Source organism: Triturus cristatus, chromosome 1_1 (genome assembly GCF_964204655.1).
Source record: "Triturus cristatus chromosome 1_1, aTriCri1.1, whole genome shotgun sequence".
NCBI lineage: Eukaryota > Metazoa > Chordata > Amphibia > Caudata > Salamandridae > Triturus > Triturus cristatus.
The window spans coordinates 161,833,345-161,852,128 of NC_140579.1; the positions used below are offsets into that span (position 1 = coordinate 161,833,345).

General features: G+C 44.2%; 1 protein-coding gene across 7 annotated transcripts in view; it reads right to left on the minus strand.

The window, feature by feature from the left end:
- Nucleotides 1-18,784, minus strand: part of TLK2 (tousled like kinase 2) — a 2,417,851-nt gene that overhangs the window by 595,362 nt on the left and 1,803,705 nt on the right. For all 7 annotated transcript variants that reach the window (XR_014968435.1, XM_085624076.1, XM_085624079.1 and 4 more), the window contains one exon: nucleotides 3,216-3,385. Coding sequence is in view for 6 of the 7 variants with exons in the window: in XM_085624076.1 (XP_085480202.1) it covers nucleotides 3,216-3,385 (170 nt within the window). In the remaining variant the exon portion in view is untranslated. The remainder of the gene's footprint in view (nucleotides 1-3,215; nucleotides 3,386-18,784) is intronic.

The following is an 18,784-nucleotide window of genomic DNA, read 5'->3' on the forward strand; positions in this document are numbered from 1 at the left end:
GCGAAGTCGAAGGAGCTGTTTTTCTGGGAGCCGGAGAAACCCTCTGAGCCAGAGAATGCACCTAAGTCACCTGCGGTGAAGGGGAAAGCGAGATGTCATCCTTCCTGTGACGCTGTAGGGCTGGGGACCCAGACATCGGCGACTTGTCTTTAGAAGATCGACGCATGTAACTATGACGCAGCTTCTTCTTATGTCTCCTTGGCGACTTCGAGATGTGTTGAGTCAGCAACTTCAACCTCGACTTTGTCCTCTTACGACCCCTCTTCTGCTTCCTTGCCCGGGCCATGAACAGTTTAGCTTCCCTCTCCTTGAGTAAGAGCATCCCTCGATGTTGTGGTCAGACGACAAGCACCAAAGACGATCCTCGTGGGGATCTGTGATCGACATATGTCCCCTACATTCACTACAAGGTTTAAAACCGGACATTTTCTGGGCAGCCATCGCACTGCTACAATTACAGACAACTGTAACAATGTTGAACCACAAAGAAATGGAGAGTCCTAGAAAAACCATTACGAGTCGATGGCGTGGAAAAAAGGAAACGGAGCAGTACCACTGTGAGCTCGACATAGGAGAGCTATGAAAAACGTTTTCGTGGAATGCTGCGCAAGGGGTGATTCAAAAGGTGAGGAATCCACAGGCAGATGTAACCATCAGAATTTAGGGCAGCAGAGGAGACTGTAGAGAATAACTGACTTGGCCCTAGTCCTACCGGCTCGTCTGCAGTTTCCAGAGATCCTGTGCCAGATGTCGACTTGTCCTGCAGCCAGCAACCTCCAGAACCTCTGGGATGGCTGACTGCCTTCCACAAAGAGCGGATCTCCTGCGAACAGCAGCTATGTTCAGAAGAAAAATCCAAAGACAGACTCTGAGCCTGCTGAGGACAAAGAAACTCAACTCCTGGAACAACCACTGCACCTGTCCAAGTGGCCCACTGGTCCCAGAAAGGTCCCCTAACGTTCCAGAGTCACAGTACACCATGGGTTGACCCCTTCACGGACTCCCAGATGTCGCCTGCAGCCTATTCATGGAGAAACCCAACCGCGAGTGGCCCGGTAAGGTGAAAACTGACCTCAAAAGGCACCCCTGCGTCCGGCCGCCCTGGAGAAGAGGACCTGAAGTGCACCTACGTACCTGAGCTCTCCAACCTACCTGCCTAGCTGTTTGTTCCTCACAGAAGACTTCCTGGACTGAGCCTGCTGCCAAAATCCAAAGCTGGCAACCTTCATAGGATTACATTAGGCTCAGGACATCTCTTAAGCACCCTTCACCCGGTTACCCGTGGGACGCTGGTGGGGTGCCAAGTCCTGCTTCGTTCCAAAAATAAAACTCAAGTATACCTTTTTTATACTTACCTAATTGGTCTGGATTCTGTCTCGGAGTGTGTGCCATCAGTCTTGATAGAGTGAAAACAATAAATGCTTAACACATCCTCCTGATAAGCCCAACTGCTCTACCAAACTACCACGAAGAGAGCTGTTAGTGATAATCTAATTTAGCCTCTGCTATACCTCTGGGGATCCCCTGGACACTGTGCACACTATACCAGGGTTCTCCAACCTTTTCTGTAATAAGAGGTACTTATGTGCAATGAAACTGATGGAGAGCTACTAATATTATTGTTGTAAGAGCGACCACATCAGACAAGATTACATTACTGGCTGCTATACGCAAGATTACTACCAGCAATCACCTCAGTGCATCAGGCATGGTTGCCAGAAGTAATGTATAAAAGGCTTTGTCAATATGGAATGCCTCTACATAGGTAATACATATCTGCCATAGCTGCAAAGCCTCTGGCACCAAGGTAATAACATTTGTAAAACAATCTTCCTGATAACACGATTCATCACTCAAATACCAGCTTTAAATATTTTTGGGAAATTCAGCCTTTATTTCCAAATATCAGCTTATGAGTTCTGAAATTAAACACGTTTTTGTCTCAAATATACACTCTAAATGTTGATGTACGTATATTAATTCACCCAAGTAAAAGCTTCTAATTTAGTAGTCTGGGATGCACACAAGAGAGATACTTACAGGTGCCTGGAGCTACTCGTTGGAGAAGCCTGCACTATACCATACTTTGGTATAGTATATACAGAGCTAGCTTCCTACAGCACCACCTTGACCAGGCAGATGATCCTGTGACTCCAGATCGATCTCAAACTCGGAGTCAGAATCCTGAACCGAAAACGCCCCTTTTTCTTCGGCAGCTGAAGCATCAAGTTCTTCCTCTTCGATATGTTGGTGTCTGAAAATATTGGACATGTGTTACATGTTCTGCCTCTGTATTTCTCTGCATTGAGCCCGACGGTCCTGCAAAGTCTTTTAAGTTCGAAACGACCAACAAGCCTCACAATCTTCTTCCTTGAGCTTGGGGGACAAACATAGGTTGCAGACTTTGTGCATGTGGGTGCGCAGTACTTGAAATGGCATCGAAGGCAGATTTGAAACGGAGTCCGTTCCATCAGCAGATAAGCATGCAAGGAGTTGGTAGTAAGTAAAAACTAGCCTAAAAGGGCTAGGCCAGAAGGCCCGCGGTTGGCATGCCCGACCCAATAAAGAAAAGTCTTCCAAATTTCAACACAAGGGATGGAAAAAAGTTTTAGAAACAATACCGACGAGGGTAGAGTGGACTACACACCGAAAGGATCCCAAAAACGGTCTTGAACCAGAGCACGGTAATACATGTCCAAACCAGATGGCGGAAGGAAAACAATCTAACAACGGAGTCGGTGCCAATGCGCACTATTAACAAAATGAGGAGTCACTTTACCTCGTGACTCGAAAGACTTCTTCCAAGAAAATCATCTGGCACCAACAATAGATGGCAGGAGTATGCAAAGCATGTTTATCTACTGCCAAACATGTCTCAAACATGCCAAATATAAAACCACTCGGGACAAAACACCATCAAGATCTAGGATTCCATAATCATTCTGTGATGGCACAACTAAAATCAAAGATTGGTACTAATGCTGATTCACATTTATATGGAACAATGCATGCACATAAGCTGCCTTCTGTCCTGAACTTCAAGTTTTTTTTTTTTTTTAGCATTTTGAATCTACACCAATGTAGGCAGGTGCTTTTATTATTGACCAGTTGTGTGAGGTTCACTACAAATCAATGATCTTTATTTTAGAAAATACCATGAGGGCACAGACAATGTAAGAACCCCTGCTAAGCATCCGTCTCACTGGCCAACTCACCTGGCTTGAGGTCATAGTGTATGATGGGTGGCTTAATTTCATTCAGGTACTTCAAAGCATTTACAATCTGCATGATAATTGAACGGGCCTCCTTTTCCGTCATTAACTTGTGTTGCTTAAGGTAGAAATCCAGGTCATTCCCTTCACAATACTCCAATACCGTACAAAATCTAAAAGCAGAATTGTGCAACACATCAATAGGAAAACCTTAAAAAAGACAGTTCGCTAGCATGTAAAAGTCACTTATGTGAAATCTTTATTCTGTATCATGAGTATTCTCTCTGAATTCACAAACAGTAGAGGGAGATTCCGAAACACTTTCTTTAGGAAATTTATATTTACATTTATTTATTTAAATTGTTTAGCTAACAAACCTGCCCAGAGGAGGCGTTATATTGCATTTCTGAATAAAGCCACTTAAACCAAATCCATCATAATGAAGTGTATCTGCCTGAAAATGCAGTATAAAAAGTAAGCAATGAAAGCAGGAAACAGTGCTGCCATGTTTTGGCTTAATATGCGATTAAAGTGACATTTGTAATTTGAATTATAAAAGCAACATTGTCCCAATTAAGCACAGCAGTCAGTTAGGTACTTTGGTTTTGGAGATCAACAAGAGAAAGGAAACCAAAACCAAAACTATGCTCCTGTCCACCAGAAGCAGGGTAGGATAGTTATCAATTCAGAGACGATATCAACTTAAATATGCCAAAAGAGAAAAGCAAACATTCCTCAAAGCTTAATCTCCAGGGTGCTAAAGACGTAACAGTTGCGTCCTCAGCCATGGTGATAGTCTGCTGAGGACGTAATCGTTATGTACTGGCACCCCCCCCAATAGGGGAAGTGCTGGCGCTCCACCTGTGGGCCCCCCATCTACAAGCCCCATGGAGGTAGCAGTGGAAGCACTTCCGCTGACACCCAAACCCCCCCCCCCCCCCCCCCACTCCCGGCAATCTGATTACATTGGCCACCATTATATGCCATTTGCTTCCAGTGCGTCCCGAGAGAGGCCACGATCGTAGAGCAGGAATCCATTGCCTCAAACACCAGGGATTTCTTTCTTTGTTGTTGGGGGAGTGACACCTTAAACAAGGGTTCCAAAAAATTTTTAGGCCCATCCGTCCCCATGGGGGGTTGAAGCCACTGACTTTATTAGACCAGTTTATTTATATATTGGGGAGCAGCCTGTTTGGCAAGGGTTGCTCCCCTTATGGGGTTTAATATTTGGCCCGTTTCTGCCTCCCTTGGGGGCAGATCGGTCTAATATTCTAGGGCCATCAGCCCCAAAGGGGGAGGAGTGGCAGAAGCCCCTAAACCACCAGGATTATTTTGTATGTGGCACATAATGTTTCGAGGAGTGGCCCATTGGGCAAGGGTCGCTCCCATTTTGGAGGTTAATATTTTGGCTTTCTGCCCAAAGGAGGCAGAAGCCACTAGACCACCAGGGATTTTATTGTAGATGGTGCAAAATGTTTTGGGAGTGGCCTTTTGAGCAAGGGTCATCCCCCCTAGACACCAGGGGAAGTTTGTGTGTGAAATGTAGTATGGCTGATGGTCTGCGCGTTCTAGCGTCTGTCTTGCTGTGTGTGGACTGGTGCTAGGCTGGCGGTGTGTGTGGATGGCATTTGGATGTTGATGCGCAGACTTCACAGTGTTTCATATTGTTAACTGTTTTAGTTCTTGTCATTATTTGCGATCATAATGTTTTTATTTATTCTTTTCATTCTAGTGTAAAGCTTTTGTTTTCATTTGAGTGTGCTGCTTGCGGTTTTGTCATTGGTTAATGTGCAGTTTCTGTAACTGCATCTGTTTGGTAAGAACACGTTTTTTGTACTGTTTACTCCAAATGAGTATCACTGCCCTGCATGAATGCATTTTTTGTAAATGGTGCAATGGCAGCATACTTAACTTCTGCTTTACTAAGAGTGATATTCTCCTTGCATTTGCGCCTATGTGTATTGTGCTGTCTTGTGTGTAGTTTTCTTTTGTTTTTCCATTCTAGTGGGATATCGTTGGTGCTTGTTGTGTCTGCAAAGTAGGTGCTGGTAAATTTGATCCAAAAAAAAACCATCTTAACCACGGATGCATCAAGCAAAGGGTTAGGGGCTATGTTATCCCAAAGAGGAGAGGGGGAAGAAGGGGTCATAGCATTTGCTTCCCGAACCTTGAGTGATTCAGAATGCAATTACTCAGTCATTGAAAGGGAGGCGTTGGCATGCTTCTGGGCTGTGCATCATTTTAAATTTGTTCTGTGGGGAACCAAGTTTGCTATTCATACAGATCACAAACCCCTAACTTGCATGTTTTTATCTAAGCATGCACAAAATATGTCTCCCCGGATAAGTAAGTGGGTTCTGGGTTTAGAAAACGTTTGCTTCAAAGTCAAGTACTTACCAGGCCCAGAAAATGTTATTGCGGATTTTCTATCAAGATTACCACTCAAGGATAACCATAGTGAGGAAGTGTTAGATGTACCCATTTTGTCAATGCATTTACCCTCTCTAACAGATGTAGAATGGGACAAGGGCATGAGGGAAGATATGCAGATGGATACGTTAAAAGATCTCATCATTAAAGGATGGCCTGAAAAGATGTCAGAAGCTCCTGACAATGTTAGAGATTTTTGGGAGGTGAGATTTGAACTTTCTCTCATGTCTGGTCGCATACATCGGGGTGCCAAAAATCATTCCACCAAAGGGTTTGAGGAGCAAGATTATAGATTTGGCCCATGAAGGGCATTTGGGCAGGAGCCTCACGAAAAACAAAGTGCGAAGCTGTTTTTGGTTTCCTAAATTGGATTCCATGGTAGAATTGAAAGTTAAAGAATGTGTCAGTTGTGCGAGAAGTGACAAGAGCAAAGTTCTCCACAAAGCTCCATTGGCTCCTATCATGGTGCCGATGATTCCGTGGACCAAATTGGCTATGGACATCATTGGTCCTATGGAAGTTCTGGGTCCACAGAAGAGATTTATGTTCGTTCTGGTGGATTACACCTCCCATTGGGTCAACTTTAAGTTTACGTCTTCCATCACAACGAACAGTCTCATCTCTTTCTTGAAGAACATTTTTGTCTATGAAGGCATCCCTGCCACCCTCGTAACGGACAATGGGGTGCAGTTCGTTTCTGATACAATGAGAGAATTCTTGGAAGAACTTAACATAAAGCATGAAAGGACTGCTCTGTATTGTCCCAAGGCTAATGGGTTGGTGGAAAGGGTGAATCGCATGGTGAAGGAACACATACAGCTAGCCATCACAAATGGATTCAACGTGGAGGACTCACTAAGGGAGTCCATATGGGCGTATCACACCACTCCCAATGTGGTCACTGGAGTATCCCCTTTTGTGTTTCTCAGAGGGAGGGAACCCAGTACCAAAATGAATCCAAGATGGTTGTGTGGGGGAAAGAGTGTGGTACATGACTTAAGCCAGAGTAAAGAGAGAGTTGAGTTACATCAACAGAAATACAAGTTGTGGTACGATGAGAAACGTGGTGCAAAAAATGTGGAGTTTAAAGCGAACTCTCCGGTGTTGATAAAAAAACCTGGTCATGTGCAACCAGGGTCGAGCAAGTATGGTATGCCCCTAAGGGTGGACAAAGCTGGTAGAAATGTAGTCTGTTTGGAAAATGGACAAACATGGAGTAAGGATAGAGTTGTGAACACTTCTTGAAGTAATGTTTCTGTTTATATTCCCTTCGGGGGGAGATGTGTTGTAATATTAGTATAAGGTGTTCCGTTATGGTATGTTCCACCTCCCCCTCCCCTTCCAGCAATTGGTATAACGCAGGGGAGTTCAACTTGGAATGTTGGATGTACTGTTGGTAGTAGGTGAGAGCGGATGGTCAGAATAAAGAGTCTTGACTTACCTGTTTTGGAGTCCAGTTTTTTGGAATTTTTCAACAGAGTGGTATTCACTTTTCAAAATATAGGTCTGTGTGGTTTGTATTGATAGACTTTTCCTTTCAGACTTCCAGTAGTTTTACTTTCTGTTTGATAAAGCAACACTTCGTTTATTACTTTTTTTACATAGTGTTGAGTATTATTGACCTGTTTGTAAAGTTAGTCAGGATAACTGCTCTGCAGGTTGTTGATATGGTTTTCGAGTCTTGCTCGGACCATGATTATGAGACTGACTCTGCATCTGAGGCAGGAGGAGGAAGGCTGGGATTCTGGCAGTAAATTTTCTGTACAAGAGTGTTGCAGGGATTCTGCTTATGCGCAGAACTATGCGCAGGAACCCAGGCCCCCAGTGAATTGTGGTGTACCAAAAACTCACCTCAGAACCCAGAACCCCTTATCCGGCCAGCATCAGTGTCCCATTCGTTATCCGAGGTTTAGCTCGGCGGTCCCAATGTATAGACAACCCAGAACAAGCGACTTAGTATATTTCTCAGGAATGGTGGGAATCAGAGATGCCTTTTCGTAATTATTCTCATACCAGTCCACAACAGAATAAACAGAGACACGGTAAAAGTGTAAAGAGTTTATTTTATAAACCTTGTGTCCTAAGATGCAGCAGTTTGGCTAACATAAGCAGACAAACTATTAAAATCAAAACCATCAGCATACTTACAATACCATAGAAAATGAAAGGAGTAATCATACTAAAATGACAGTGGATCTAAGCCACCTTCCTTTCTCTAGCACACTAATAGTATTATTATTAGAATAGTAAAAGGTCTCTAGGCTTGAATGGGGAACCCCATACCGTAAAGATCAGCTCAGTGAGTTCACATCACAGGATCAGCTATGCTCTGCTCTTGGGAACGCTCTTCTTCCGAATGGAATAAAAACATGTAACACTGCAATATTAAAGCACCCGACTTTCAGGTATTTGCAGCTGCATGCGTGTTATGGCTAAACTAGTGGGCCGATCAACCTGAACTCAACAACATGCACCGTCTAGCGACCCAGACTGTTTCTTTACAATGTGTACAGACCAAGGTCGCAGCTCACTGTTTGGGATGTTAACAACAGACAGTTCTCATGTGAAGCAAAGTCGAGTAAGCATTTCTCAATTTAATAACATGTGACTACAGTGTCGTGTGCAAAAGCAGCAAAAGCGGCAGGATGGCTTTCTAACATCTAACGCGGTTGTGCTAACTTAGCATTGTACATATGTAGATAACGATCTTCACTACAAGAGGAATCATCTGATGATTAAACCACTCTCAGTGCAGACGCAGTGCCGCTTTTAGAAGGGGACACTGATGCAATAGTGCTGCAAGAAGCATCTGGATTGCAGCCTGGGGTTGAAAGGCTTCCCATTGGAAGTGCTGGACTCTGGGTTGCCCCAAACATGGTGCAGCCGGTGTTGCCTGCCTTTAGTGGTGTTGCAGGGTGTACAGTGAATACTGTTAACTTTTTGCCTATAAATTTCTTTCCATTGTTAATGGACGATGCATTTTTGCATGAGACTGTTGACCAGACTAATTTGTATGCTGAACACTATTTGAGGGACAACAGTGCCAGACCTAAGCCCCACTCTAGAGCCACCTGGTGGATTCCCACCAATGTTGAGAAGTTGAAGTTCTTGGGTATACCTTTTTTGATGGGCTTGATAAGGAAGCAGTCTCTGTCTTCATATTGGTCTACTAGGTCCCTTGAGGGCAACAGCTATATTTCCTGAAAACATGAGTCGTCATTGCTTCTTCTTCGGATGCTGCATTTTGCTGATGATGCTGTAGCATAGCCAGGAGATCGCTCTGACTGTGATCGTCTTTTTATTATTCAGCAGGGAGAGAAATAACTGTGGAGGAGTCTTTGGTCCTGTGCAAGGGACGTTTGGTTGTAGGCAGTACATTCCTAGCAAGAGGGCACAATATGTAATTAAGATGTATATGCTGCCTCAGAGTAGTACTGGATATGTTTATAATTTCAGGGTGTACACCAGTAGGGATTCCATGATTTAACCCTCACCCCTGTTGGCTGTCCACTTTCGGAGTTAAGTGAGAAAATTGTGCGGGAACTTGTTAGAGGACTTTTTAAAAAAGGTCACCATCTATATGTAGATAACTTCTACACTGGGTGAAATTCTTCAGGGAATTGTTGAAAGTGGACACTGTTGCTTGTGGCACAATCCGCTCTAACCTGAGAAGGGACAGTGCATGCCTTGCTATGAACTTCAAGCAGTGAAATGTTCTGACGGGAGAGATGTCTACATGCTGACTACCATCCATGATGAACGTACTTCACCTGTGACTGTTTGGGTTGCTGAAGTGTACAAACCTGTGTGCATTTTAGACTACAATAAGCACATGGGAGGTGTTGATTGAGTAGATCGGAAGTTGGAACCTTACACTGCTGTTCGTAGGGCTTAAGTTTGGTATAAAAGATTGGCTATCAATTTATTCCTTTTAGCAACCTTCAATGCTTTTGTTGCATTTTGTTCTCCAGAGTCAACGATGACATTTGTTCAGTTTCAGCAGTCTGTGATAGGCAGCCCTGTTATATTGTAACAGGCAAGAGTTCCTAGAGTTGCAGTGGCGGAGGATGTGGTTAGATTGAAAGATTGCCTCTTTCTTGATCATATTCCACCCACAGCCAAGAAAAAAAAGACTATCCCGCTAAGAAATGCAGTGTCTGTGCCCGATTAGGTACAAGGAAGGAGAGTCATTTGTACTGCTTTGATTGTCCTTCCAATCCTGGACTGTGTGTCTCCCCATGTTTTAAATTGTACCACACGTAAAGGAGTTTTTGGTTGCAACCGTGAGTGTAAAAGTAAACTGACTGGTCTGTATCGTTTTATATTTTTTGTTCGGATTTCACGGTTGGCATTTGTGTGATGTATTTGGTTAGAGCTGTTGTGTTTGTAGTTATAGTTTTAGATCTACTTCCAATCGGTTTGTGTTTTCTTTTTTGTTGAAAATAAAAGTGATGGCATTATGCGTGGACCGGTGCTTGGCTGGCGGTGCACGTGGATTGGTTTTTGGCAGGTGGTGTGCACTGACTGGCGTTTGGCTGGCGGTGTGCGTTGACTGGCGTTTGGCTGGCGGTGTGCGTTGACTGGCATTTGGCTGGCAGTGTGCGTGGATTGGCTCTTGGGAGGCGGTGTGCTTGGACTGGTCTTGGCTGGTGGTGTGTGTGAGCTAGTTCTTGACTGGCAGTGTGTGAGTATTGACTTGCTGCTGGTCACTACACACACTTCTAGCCAAACGCCAGGGTACACACGGATTGCTGTCAGTCATCTGGGCGTTTGAAAGTGAGGGGCTCTTGAATGGCGCTGTCTGCTGATGTGAGTCTTGTGCTATGCTGGGCCCACGGCTGGCGGTGGTAATGGTCTTCTGTGTGTCACATATGAAAGGTGTGTTAATTACCTGTAAAGCGGATGGGCCTTGTCGCGGCTGATCTGCTCACAAGCTACAAATCATTGGTTTAGTTTTTTAACCGTTCAATTATTAACAGTGAATTTCATTTTTGTGAAATCTCTTGTTAATACAATTTAAAGTACTGAACCTTCCCTCACCCTTGTGCCAAATCCAACCAGCATGTGTGTGTACTTGAGGAATAGATGGTTGTGAAGTAATATTTGTCTTTTCTGTCTATAACTTCAAGGGTGTAGATCGTCTCTACATTGTCTGATGTGAGTGTTGTAATGTTCCTGGGCCCGTACCTGGCGGTGTGAAAAGTCTTGTGTGCGTCACATATGAAAGGTGTGTGAATAGGCTGTAAAGCGGTTGGTGCCTTGCCGTGGCTTTGCAGCTCACAAGCTGTGAGTCACTGGTTCAGTTTTTTAACCATTCAATTATTAACAGTCCATTTCACTTTTGTGAAAATGCTTGCTAATAACATTTTACGTTCTGAACCTGCCAATCACCCTCATGCCAAATCCAACCAGTATGTGTGTAGAGATGGTTGTTCAGTAATATTTGTCCTTTCTGTATTTCTCTACGAAGGTGCACATTGTCTAGGAAAAAAATCGACAAACTCTAGATATTTTCATTAACTAAACACCCAGGGGAGTATAGGGTGGTGTGCCTCTTGTGGATCCCAACAAGTTTTCTTACTCATAATACCCTGCAAACCTCAAAATGTGACTAAAGTCACACATATTCCTTGCATTACTGTACCATATTCTTCCAGAATTAGAAAGAAACCACACATTTCCTACCAGGCAGTGTTCCCCAGGTCTCCCGATAAAAATGCTACCTCACTTTTGTGAGTCTGTGTCTGTGTGTGTGTGTGTGTGTGTCGGGGGGGGGGGGGGCGGGGGGGCCAAGTGCCTACGACAGGGAAGGGTCCAAAATTTATTGTGGCAACATCAAAATTATCACACACAAAACAACCTGGGTCTGCAAGGGGGCGTCTGCGTATTTGGTACCGGGCTCGGGGGCCATCTAGGGAAACCTACCAAACCCAGACATTTCTGAAAACTAGACACACGGGGGAGTCCAGGGATGCGTGACTTACATGGATCCCCCAAGTTTCCTTACACAGAATCCCACGCAAACCTCAAATTTAGCTAAAAAAAGAAATCATATTTTCCTCACATTTCTGTATGGGATCTTTGCACCGGCACAGCTTCCCAACCACCCAGCATTCCTCTCCGTCTCCCGAGAAAAATGATACCTCACTTGTGAGAGTCGTCCAGGGAGGGGCGGAAAATGTGTAGAGATTGATGGGATATCACAGCAAGTTGATAAGCACTCATTTTCTTTATACGTTATTAGCCTGACTTTGCTTTGGGGACCAACACAAGTGAGGTACCATTTTTACTGGGGGAACGCTGGGTAGTGGAAAGTTTGTTCGGCCTGGTGATCCCACAACTTTCCCACACAGAAATGTGAGGAATATGTAATTTTGTTAGCTAAATGTGAGATTTGGATAGAAAAACTTTAGAGGATCAACGCAAACCACACCTCCCAAAATTCCCCCGGGCTTCTAGTTTTCCCTAGATGGGTGCCAAGCCAGGGAACAAAAATCAGGTCATTTTGTGAGCGTTAATTTGGAAGTAGCCACAGTACGTTTTGGGCCACACTAAGCCTACCCACACAAGTGAGGTACCATTTTTATCGGGACACTTACGGGAATGCTGGGTGGGTGGAAGTTTGTGGCTCCCCGCAGATTCCAGAACTTTCCATCAAAGAAATGTAATGAAAATGTGTTCTTTTTTTCTTACAAAGTTTGAGGCTTGCAAGGGATTCTGGGTAACAGAACCTGATGTGAGCCACACAAGTCACTCCATCCTGGATTCTCCTGGGTGTTTATTTTTCAAAACTTTACAGGTCTGCTAGTTTTCCAAAGTTGCCAGCTGAGCAAGGGCCCAAAATCCACAGCTAGGCACATTACAAAAAATAGGGTCCGTTTTCAGTGGAAAAATGTGAGGAGTCCACAATGTGAATTGGCCTAGCCATACAAGTGAGGTACCATTTTTATTGGGAGACTTAGGGGAAAACAGAATAGTAAAACTAGAGTGATTACCAATTGTCTTTCTATGCATTTCTGCCTTCCAAATGTAGGACAATGTGTAAAACAAAAACAAGTAATTTTGAAAAATGCCCTCTAATTCACATGCTAGTATCGGTACCCACAAATTCAGAGATGTGCAAATAACTACCGCTTCGAAACTCCATTTGGTGTTTCCATTTCGGAAATACATTGATTTCCTTGATATCTATTTTACTCTTTATATTTTACCAAATGAATTGCTGTATAGCCGGTACACAATAAAAAAACCATTGCAAGATGCAGGTCAATTATTGTCTCTGGGTATCTCGGTTTCTTGGTGAACCAACAAGTCCTATATATCCCCGCAACCAGAAGGGTCCAGAGCGCTTCACGACAATTACAACAAAAACAATACCTATACAAATACAACATTTTCATTAGATTTATTTTTCATTAAAAATGTATTTAATTAAAACACACCCATCCAACACCTTAAAAAGCAAAACATTTTGACTAGCAGAGGCATTTCCTCTGTAAATAGATTTGTTTCCCCTCAGTTGTGAAAAGGTTCACTCTTCCAGCTTCCTGCACAGAGCTCCCAGTTTGTTAGTCCCCTGGATGCCTATTCAGTCTCACCTTTTTAGATTACCTTTATTAGTCACCCAGAGAGTGGTAGGGCACCAAAGTGCTACATCTCCTCCCTCCCGGACCACGATCACACGCTACTTCCTTACTGCAATTGTTCACTCCTCCTATAATTAGCATGGGTAAGGGTTAAAAAACAGGTATTCTGCAGCCTCAAAAGCTCCATCCTGGATCTCCTGGGTGTCTGTTCGCTGCTGACCTTGTTACAGCATTTCTCACTGCCAGATCCTCAAATTTTACAATATTCATTCATCACAACACAATATATATCTGAGGTTCACGTCCCATGGAAAACTGTAGGGTCACTCGGAGGACTAAAGCAGCATCCAGGTCACCACTAAGAGCCCCCTTCCTCAAAATGGGTAAAGAGGGATTTTGTTTTTTTGCTGTAGAAATTCTGGTCTTGGCAGGCTTAGACAAGTCATCAAGTACTCAATCACTTGTTCCAGGCATTACACAAACCTAAAAGGCCAAAAAGGGCGGTTGATGGTACGGTTGTTGCTCATATTTTACCTACCTTCAACCGGCACCTCTTTGAGTGCCCCCAGTCTCCAATGATTAACATTGGGCCCCAGTGACTGAATTTGACCTCTGCACTCGCCCACCCGTGTGCCATGGTTGGTGGCCATAGTAGCCCCTATTTTGCATGTGTTTTACGAACATTTTTTGCTCTTTCTACATAATATAGTAGAGCTCTACTAACATCTAGGGTGTGTAGAGCTCGTTCTGCTACAGAATCTTGTTGAGGAAAGAACACAGGTAGCTCAACAGATTGATTTATGTGAAAAGTAGAAGCCACTTTAGGACGAAATTTGGGATTGGTTCAAAGAACCACCTTGTCTCTGTGAAGTTGAAAGAAAGGTTCTTGGATAGTTAGTGCCTGGAGTTCACCAACTCTTCTTTGGGAAGTGATTGCAATAAGAAAAGCAACCGTCCATGAGAGGAATTGTAATTCACACCTGTGCATTGGTTCAAAAGGTGGACCAATTAGCCTTGTAAGGACTATGTTCAAGTTCCATACTGGTGCAGGTGGAACTCTTGGTGGTATTACTCTCTCTAATCTTTCCATAAAGGCTTTAATCACTGGTACTCTGAATAGAGACAAGTGTTGTCTGTTTTGTAAGTATGCAGCTACTGCTGCTAAATGAAATCTAATGGATGTATAAAATAATCCACATTGGTGAAAGTGTAAACGATAACATATGATGTTTTGTACTGAAGCATCAAGGGGATTGATATTGTTACAATATGTAACAAAACATTTCCACTTTGCTGCATAACACGCCTAGTAGTAGGTCTCCTAGCCTCCTTTAGGATGTTCATACAGTCTGGTGGTAATTGTAAATAACCAAAACTCAATGACTTTAGGAGTCAAATCGCCAGGTTGAGTTCCTTAGGATTTGGATGCCTGATTTCCCATGGCTCTGAATGAGGAGACTGGAGTTGAGATGCAGCTTTTGGTGTGGAACTACTGAGAGCTCTAAGAGGGTGGTGAACCAAGATTGACGTGCTCATGTGGGAGCTACGAGAATGTGTTTGAGGGTTGATTGTCTGAGCTTCCGAACTACCAGTGGAATGAGTGGGAGAGGCGGAAAAGCGTAGGCATATACCCCTGACTAGTTCATCAATAGGGCATTGCCTTTGGAGAGCGGTTGTGGGAAACTGGAGGCGAAGCTTGGTCATTTCGCATTTTGATCTGTGGCGAACAGGTCTATGTGAGGAAACCCCCATTCCTGAAAGTAGGGAAGAAGGATTTGGGGGTTAAGTTCCCACTCGGGAATTTGCTGCCTCTGTCTGCTGAAAAGGTCTGCTATTTGATTGTTTACTCCTGGAAGGTGTTCTGCTAGGAGACACATTTTGTGATGTATGGCCCATTTCCATGCTTGTGCTAGGCGTAACAGTTGGAGAGTGTGTGTCCCCCCCTGTTTTTTGTATGTAATACATAGCTGTCATGTTGTCTGTGCGGACTAGGACAGTTTTGCATATTAGTTGAGTTTGAAAGGCTTTGAGAGCCCAGAAACACTGCTCGTAGCTCTAGGTGATTGATTTGAAGGCTCCAGTACATTAGAGTTCATAATCCTTGGAGTGTGTGACTTTGTAGAAGAGCGCCCCAACCAGTGAGCGATGCGTCTGTTAGCACTAAACAAATTTTGAGGGTTTCACCACTGCAGAGAGCGATGGGTACGGCGGTCTACCAATACTAGATCGGTTAATTGACCCTGCGACTGGTTCCACTGACTTGCTAAGCATTCTTGAAAGGGATGCATGTGAAGTCTTGCGTGGGGAACAATTGTATTGCAAGACGCCATCATGCCTAGCAGTTGCATTACGACTCTTGCTGGCAATGATTGGTTGGGCTGAAATTGAGGGAGAAGGGACTGAATACTGTGAATCCTGGCTGTATTGGGAGAGGCTAGAGCTTTGTGAGCGTCTATTGTGGCTCCAAAATAAGTTTGCATGTTGGAAGGCTGTAGATAAGACTTCAACACATTCACTGTAAACCCTCGTTGGTGAAGTAAGTGAATAGTGGTTTGAGTGTGTTGGAGACACATTTGGTAAGTACTGGCTTTGATGAGCCAGTCGTCCAGGTATGGGAAGACATGGATGTGTTGTTGTCTTCTCAGATGTGCTGTGACTATTGCCAGGCATTTGATAAATACCCTGGGAGCAGTGGTGACTCCAAACAGTAGCACTTTGAATTGGTAATGGTGACTCGCTATGATGAGTCGGAGGTTATTTGCGATGAGCTGGATGAATTGGAATATGGAAATATGCGTCTTTTAAGTCGAATAGACATAAAATCGCCATACTGTAGAAGCGGGAGCACTTGTTGAAGTGTTACCATGTGGAAATGCCCTGACAGTATGTAGAGGTTTAGTTCTCTGAGATCCAGAATAGGTCTCAAGGAGCTGTCCTTTTTGGGGATGAGAAAGTACAGGGAGTACACTCCTGTTCCTTGTAGATGTAACAGCACAGGTTCTATGGCTCCTTTGGAGAGGAGAGACTGTACTTCTTGCTGAAGTAGAAGTAAATGTTTTGGTGACAATTTTTGAGAAAGTGGTGGTATGTTTGGAGGACTGTTGGTAAGCTGCAGGAAATAACCATGTTGGATAATTCCTAACACCCATTTGTCTGTAGTGATAGATTGCCAAATAGGGAGGAATTGTAGAAGACGTCCCCCAACAGGTATCCGATGATCGGGTGGAAGTGTAGGCAAGTCACTGCTTGTTGAGGGAGATGGAATTACGCGTTGCGGAACCCTTGCCTCGACCTTTGTTGTTGTTACCTCTATATCCTATTCTAAAGAAACCCCTTGTAGAGGAAGATTGATTGTGGCCTTTGTAAGAGGTGGCAGTATTGTCTGAGGACATGGTCTTGAACCCCTCACGGTAGAAGGAGCAACGAAAGGAGCCCCAATTAGAGGGAGGATATGCAGAGTTCCCATTGACTTGGCTACTTCTGTGCCTTTTTTTATTTTTTCTAATGATTTATCTACTTCGGATCCGAAGAGATGTTCCTTGTTAAAATGAGTTTTTAAAATAGACTGTTTGAAACCAGAAATCCTCAACCATGTATGTCTTCTTAATAACACATTAGTGTTGAGCTCTCTAGTTGTGGTGTCTGCAGCATCTAAAGCGCATCTTATTGAGGAATTGGATATGAGCTTCCATTCCTGGACTAAATCTTGGGCTTTTGCTTTGTGTTCATCTGGGAGGTGTTGTAGCAACTGCTCCATTTCGTCCCAGTTTTCCCTATCATATCTGGCTAGCAGGGCCTCAGTGTCAGCAATGCACCAAAGATTTGATGCTTGGGCATCTACTCGTTTACCAGAGGCGTCTAATAGTTTTGACTTGTCTGGAGGGGGAGCATCACCTGTAGTCTGTGAATTGGCCCGTTTACGGGCATTAGGGGCTGTTAAAGAGTCCAGTGGTAGCTGACCTTCAATAAAGACTGGATCGGAGGGAGCAGCTTTATATTTTTTATCAATCCTTGGGGTTAGAATGCGAGCCCGCACTGCATCTTTGAAGGTGTCATCAGAATGTCTCATCATGCTTTTAAGCATAGGCAGAGTGTGACTAGCCCTATGTGTTGTACTGAGCGTTTCAAATAGGAAATCTTCCTCTAAAGATTCCTTGTGTAACTGCACCCCATGACATTCTGCAGCTCTAGCAAGTAATTCTAGATGTCGTACATTGTCATCAGGAGGGAAAGGCTTTGCAGGGTAAAGACCTTGGTTGTTAACTGTAGGTGAATCTATGTGATAATCCTTCCAGGGATCTATCGGTACAATATTGCCCCCCACCCCCATCATCATCATCATCAGGTGGTGGTGGAGAGTTAGCTGGTGTAATTAGTAAATGACGCAATGATGGAGAGGTTGGTGTAGGGGAACGTGGTAAAAGAGGAGGAAGGAGTGGGTTAGTACTCAGTCTTCTTCTTGAAAGGAAAAAAGAAAGGTTCTTCTTCTAACTCAGGTTTGCGCTTCTGAGGTGACTTAGTGAGAACACGTACTGTATCAGGATTTATGTAGAGTTTCTTCTGTTTTGGGTCCGATTTGGGTGTTGGGGTGTCGAAAATCAGATCCAGCCGCTTCGGAGGCACCACAGTTTTAAGTTTCGTCGCCGAGGAGTTCGTCGCCGGGGTGGAATCACTTTTAGGCGCCGAAGGATTCCGTGCCAAAGGAGGCTTTGTCTTCAGCGTCAAGGATTTTGGCTCCGAAGCGGTTTTCGGCTTAAAGCCTGAAGATTTCGGCTTGGTGCCAGTCTTTGGACGATTTGTTACCAAGCCGAAAGGCTTAGAGGCATGTTTCGTGCCGAGCCGGAGGGCGGGCGTCGAAAAAATGTTGTCGGTGCAGACCATGGCCCGAAGGCGGGAGTGGGACCGAATCCTTTTGTTTCGGCTGAGTCGGATTTTGGGTTAAGGGGCGTTCGGTACTCACTGTACATTGACTTTCTGGCAAGTCTTCTTCCAACTCGGAGTTGGATTCCGGGATGGAGACAAGTTCCTCTTGTTCTTCCTCGGCCCCTTGTGCGTCAAATTCTTGCTCGGAACCTTCACCGAAGATGTCTGGCGTGTATTTGACGTTTTGACTCTGTATTTCACCACGTCGAGCCCGACGATCACAGAGCGTTTTCTTCGATCGGAATGATTTGCATGCGTCGCAGGCGAATTAGTTGTGCTCCGGAGACCAGCACAATTTGCACACTTCATGCAAGTCGTTGCACACATACTTGCCGCGACACAGGGGCAGAAATTAAATGGAGTATGCTCCATCGACTGTGAAGTGGACTGACGCGGTAAGGCTGGATGGCCTTTCCAAGATCTTCGGTCGAAAGGAAAATGTTACTTACCAGTAGACATCTGTTCTTGGCATGTACAGCTGTAGAGTCACATGCTGTGCACACTCCTGCCATCTAGATTTGAGTCCGGATGTTTGGAAGTTGTTTTTATTTGAAGAAGTCTTTTCCAGTCACAAGGTATGGGGACTCCTCCTTTCAGTGATTGCGCATGGGCATCAACTCCATAGTTAGATTG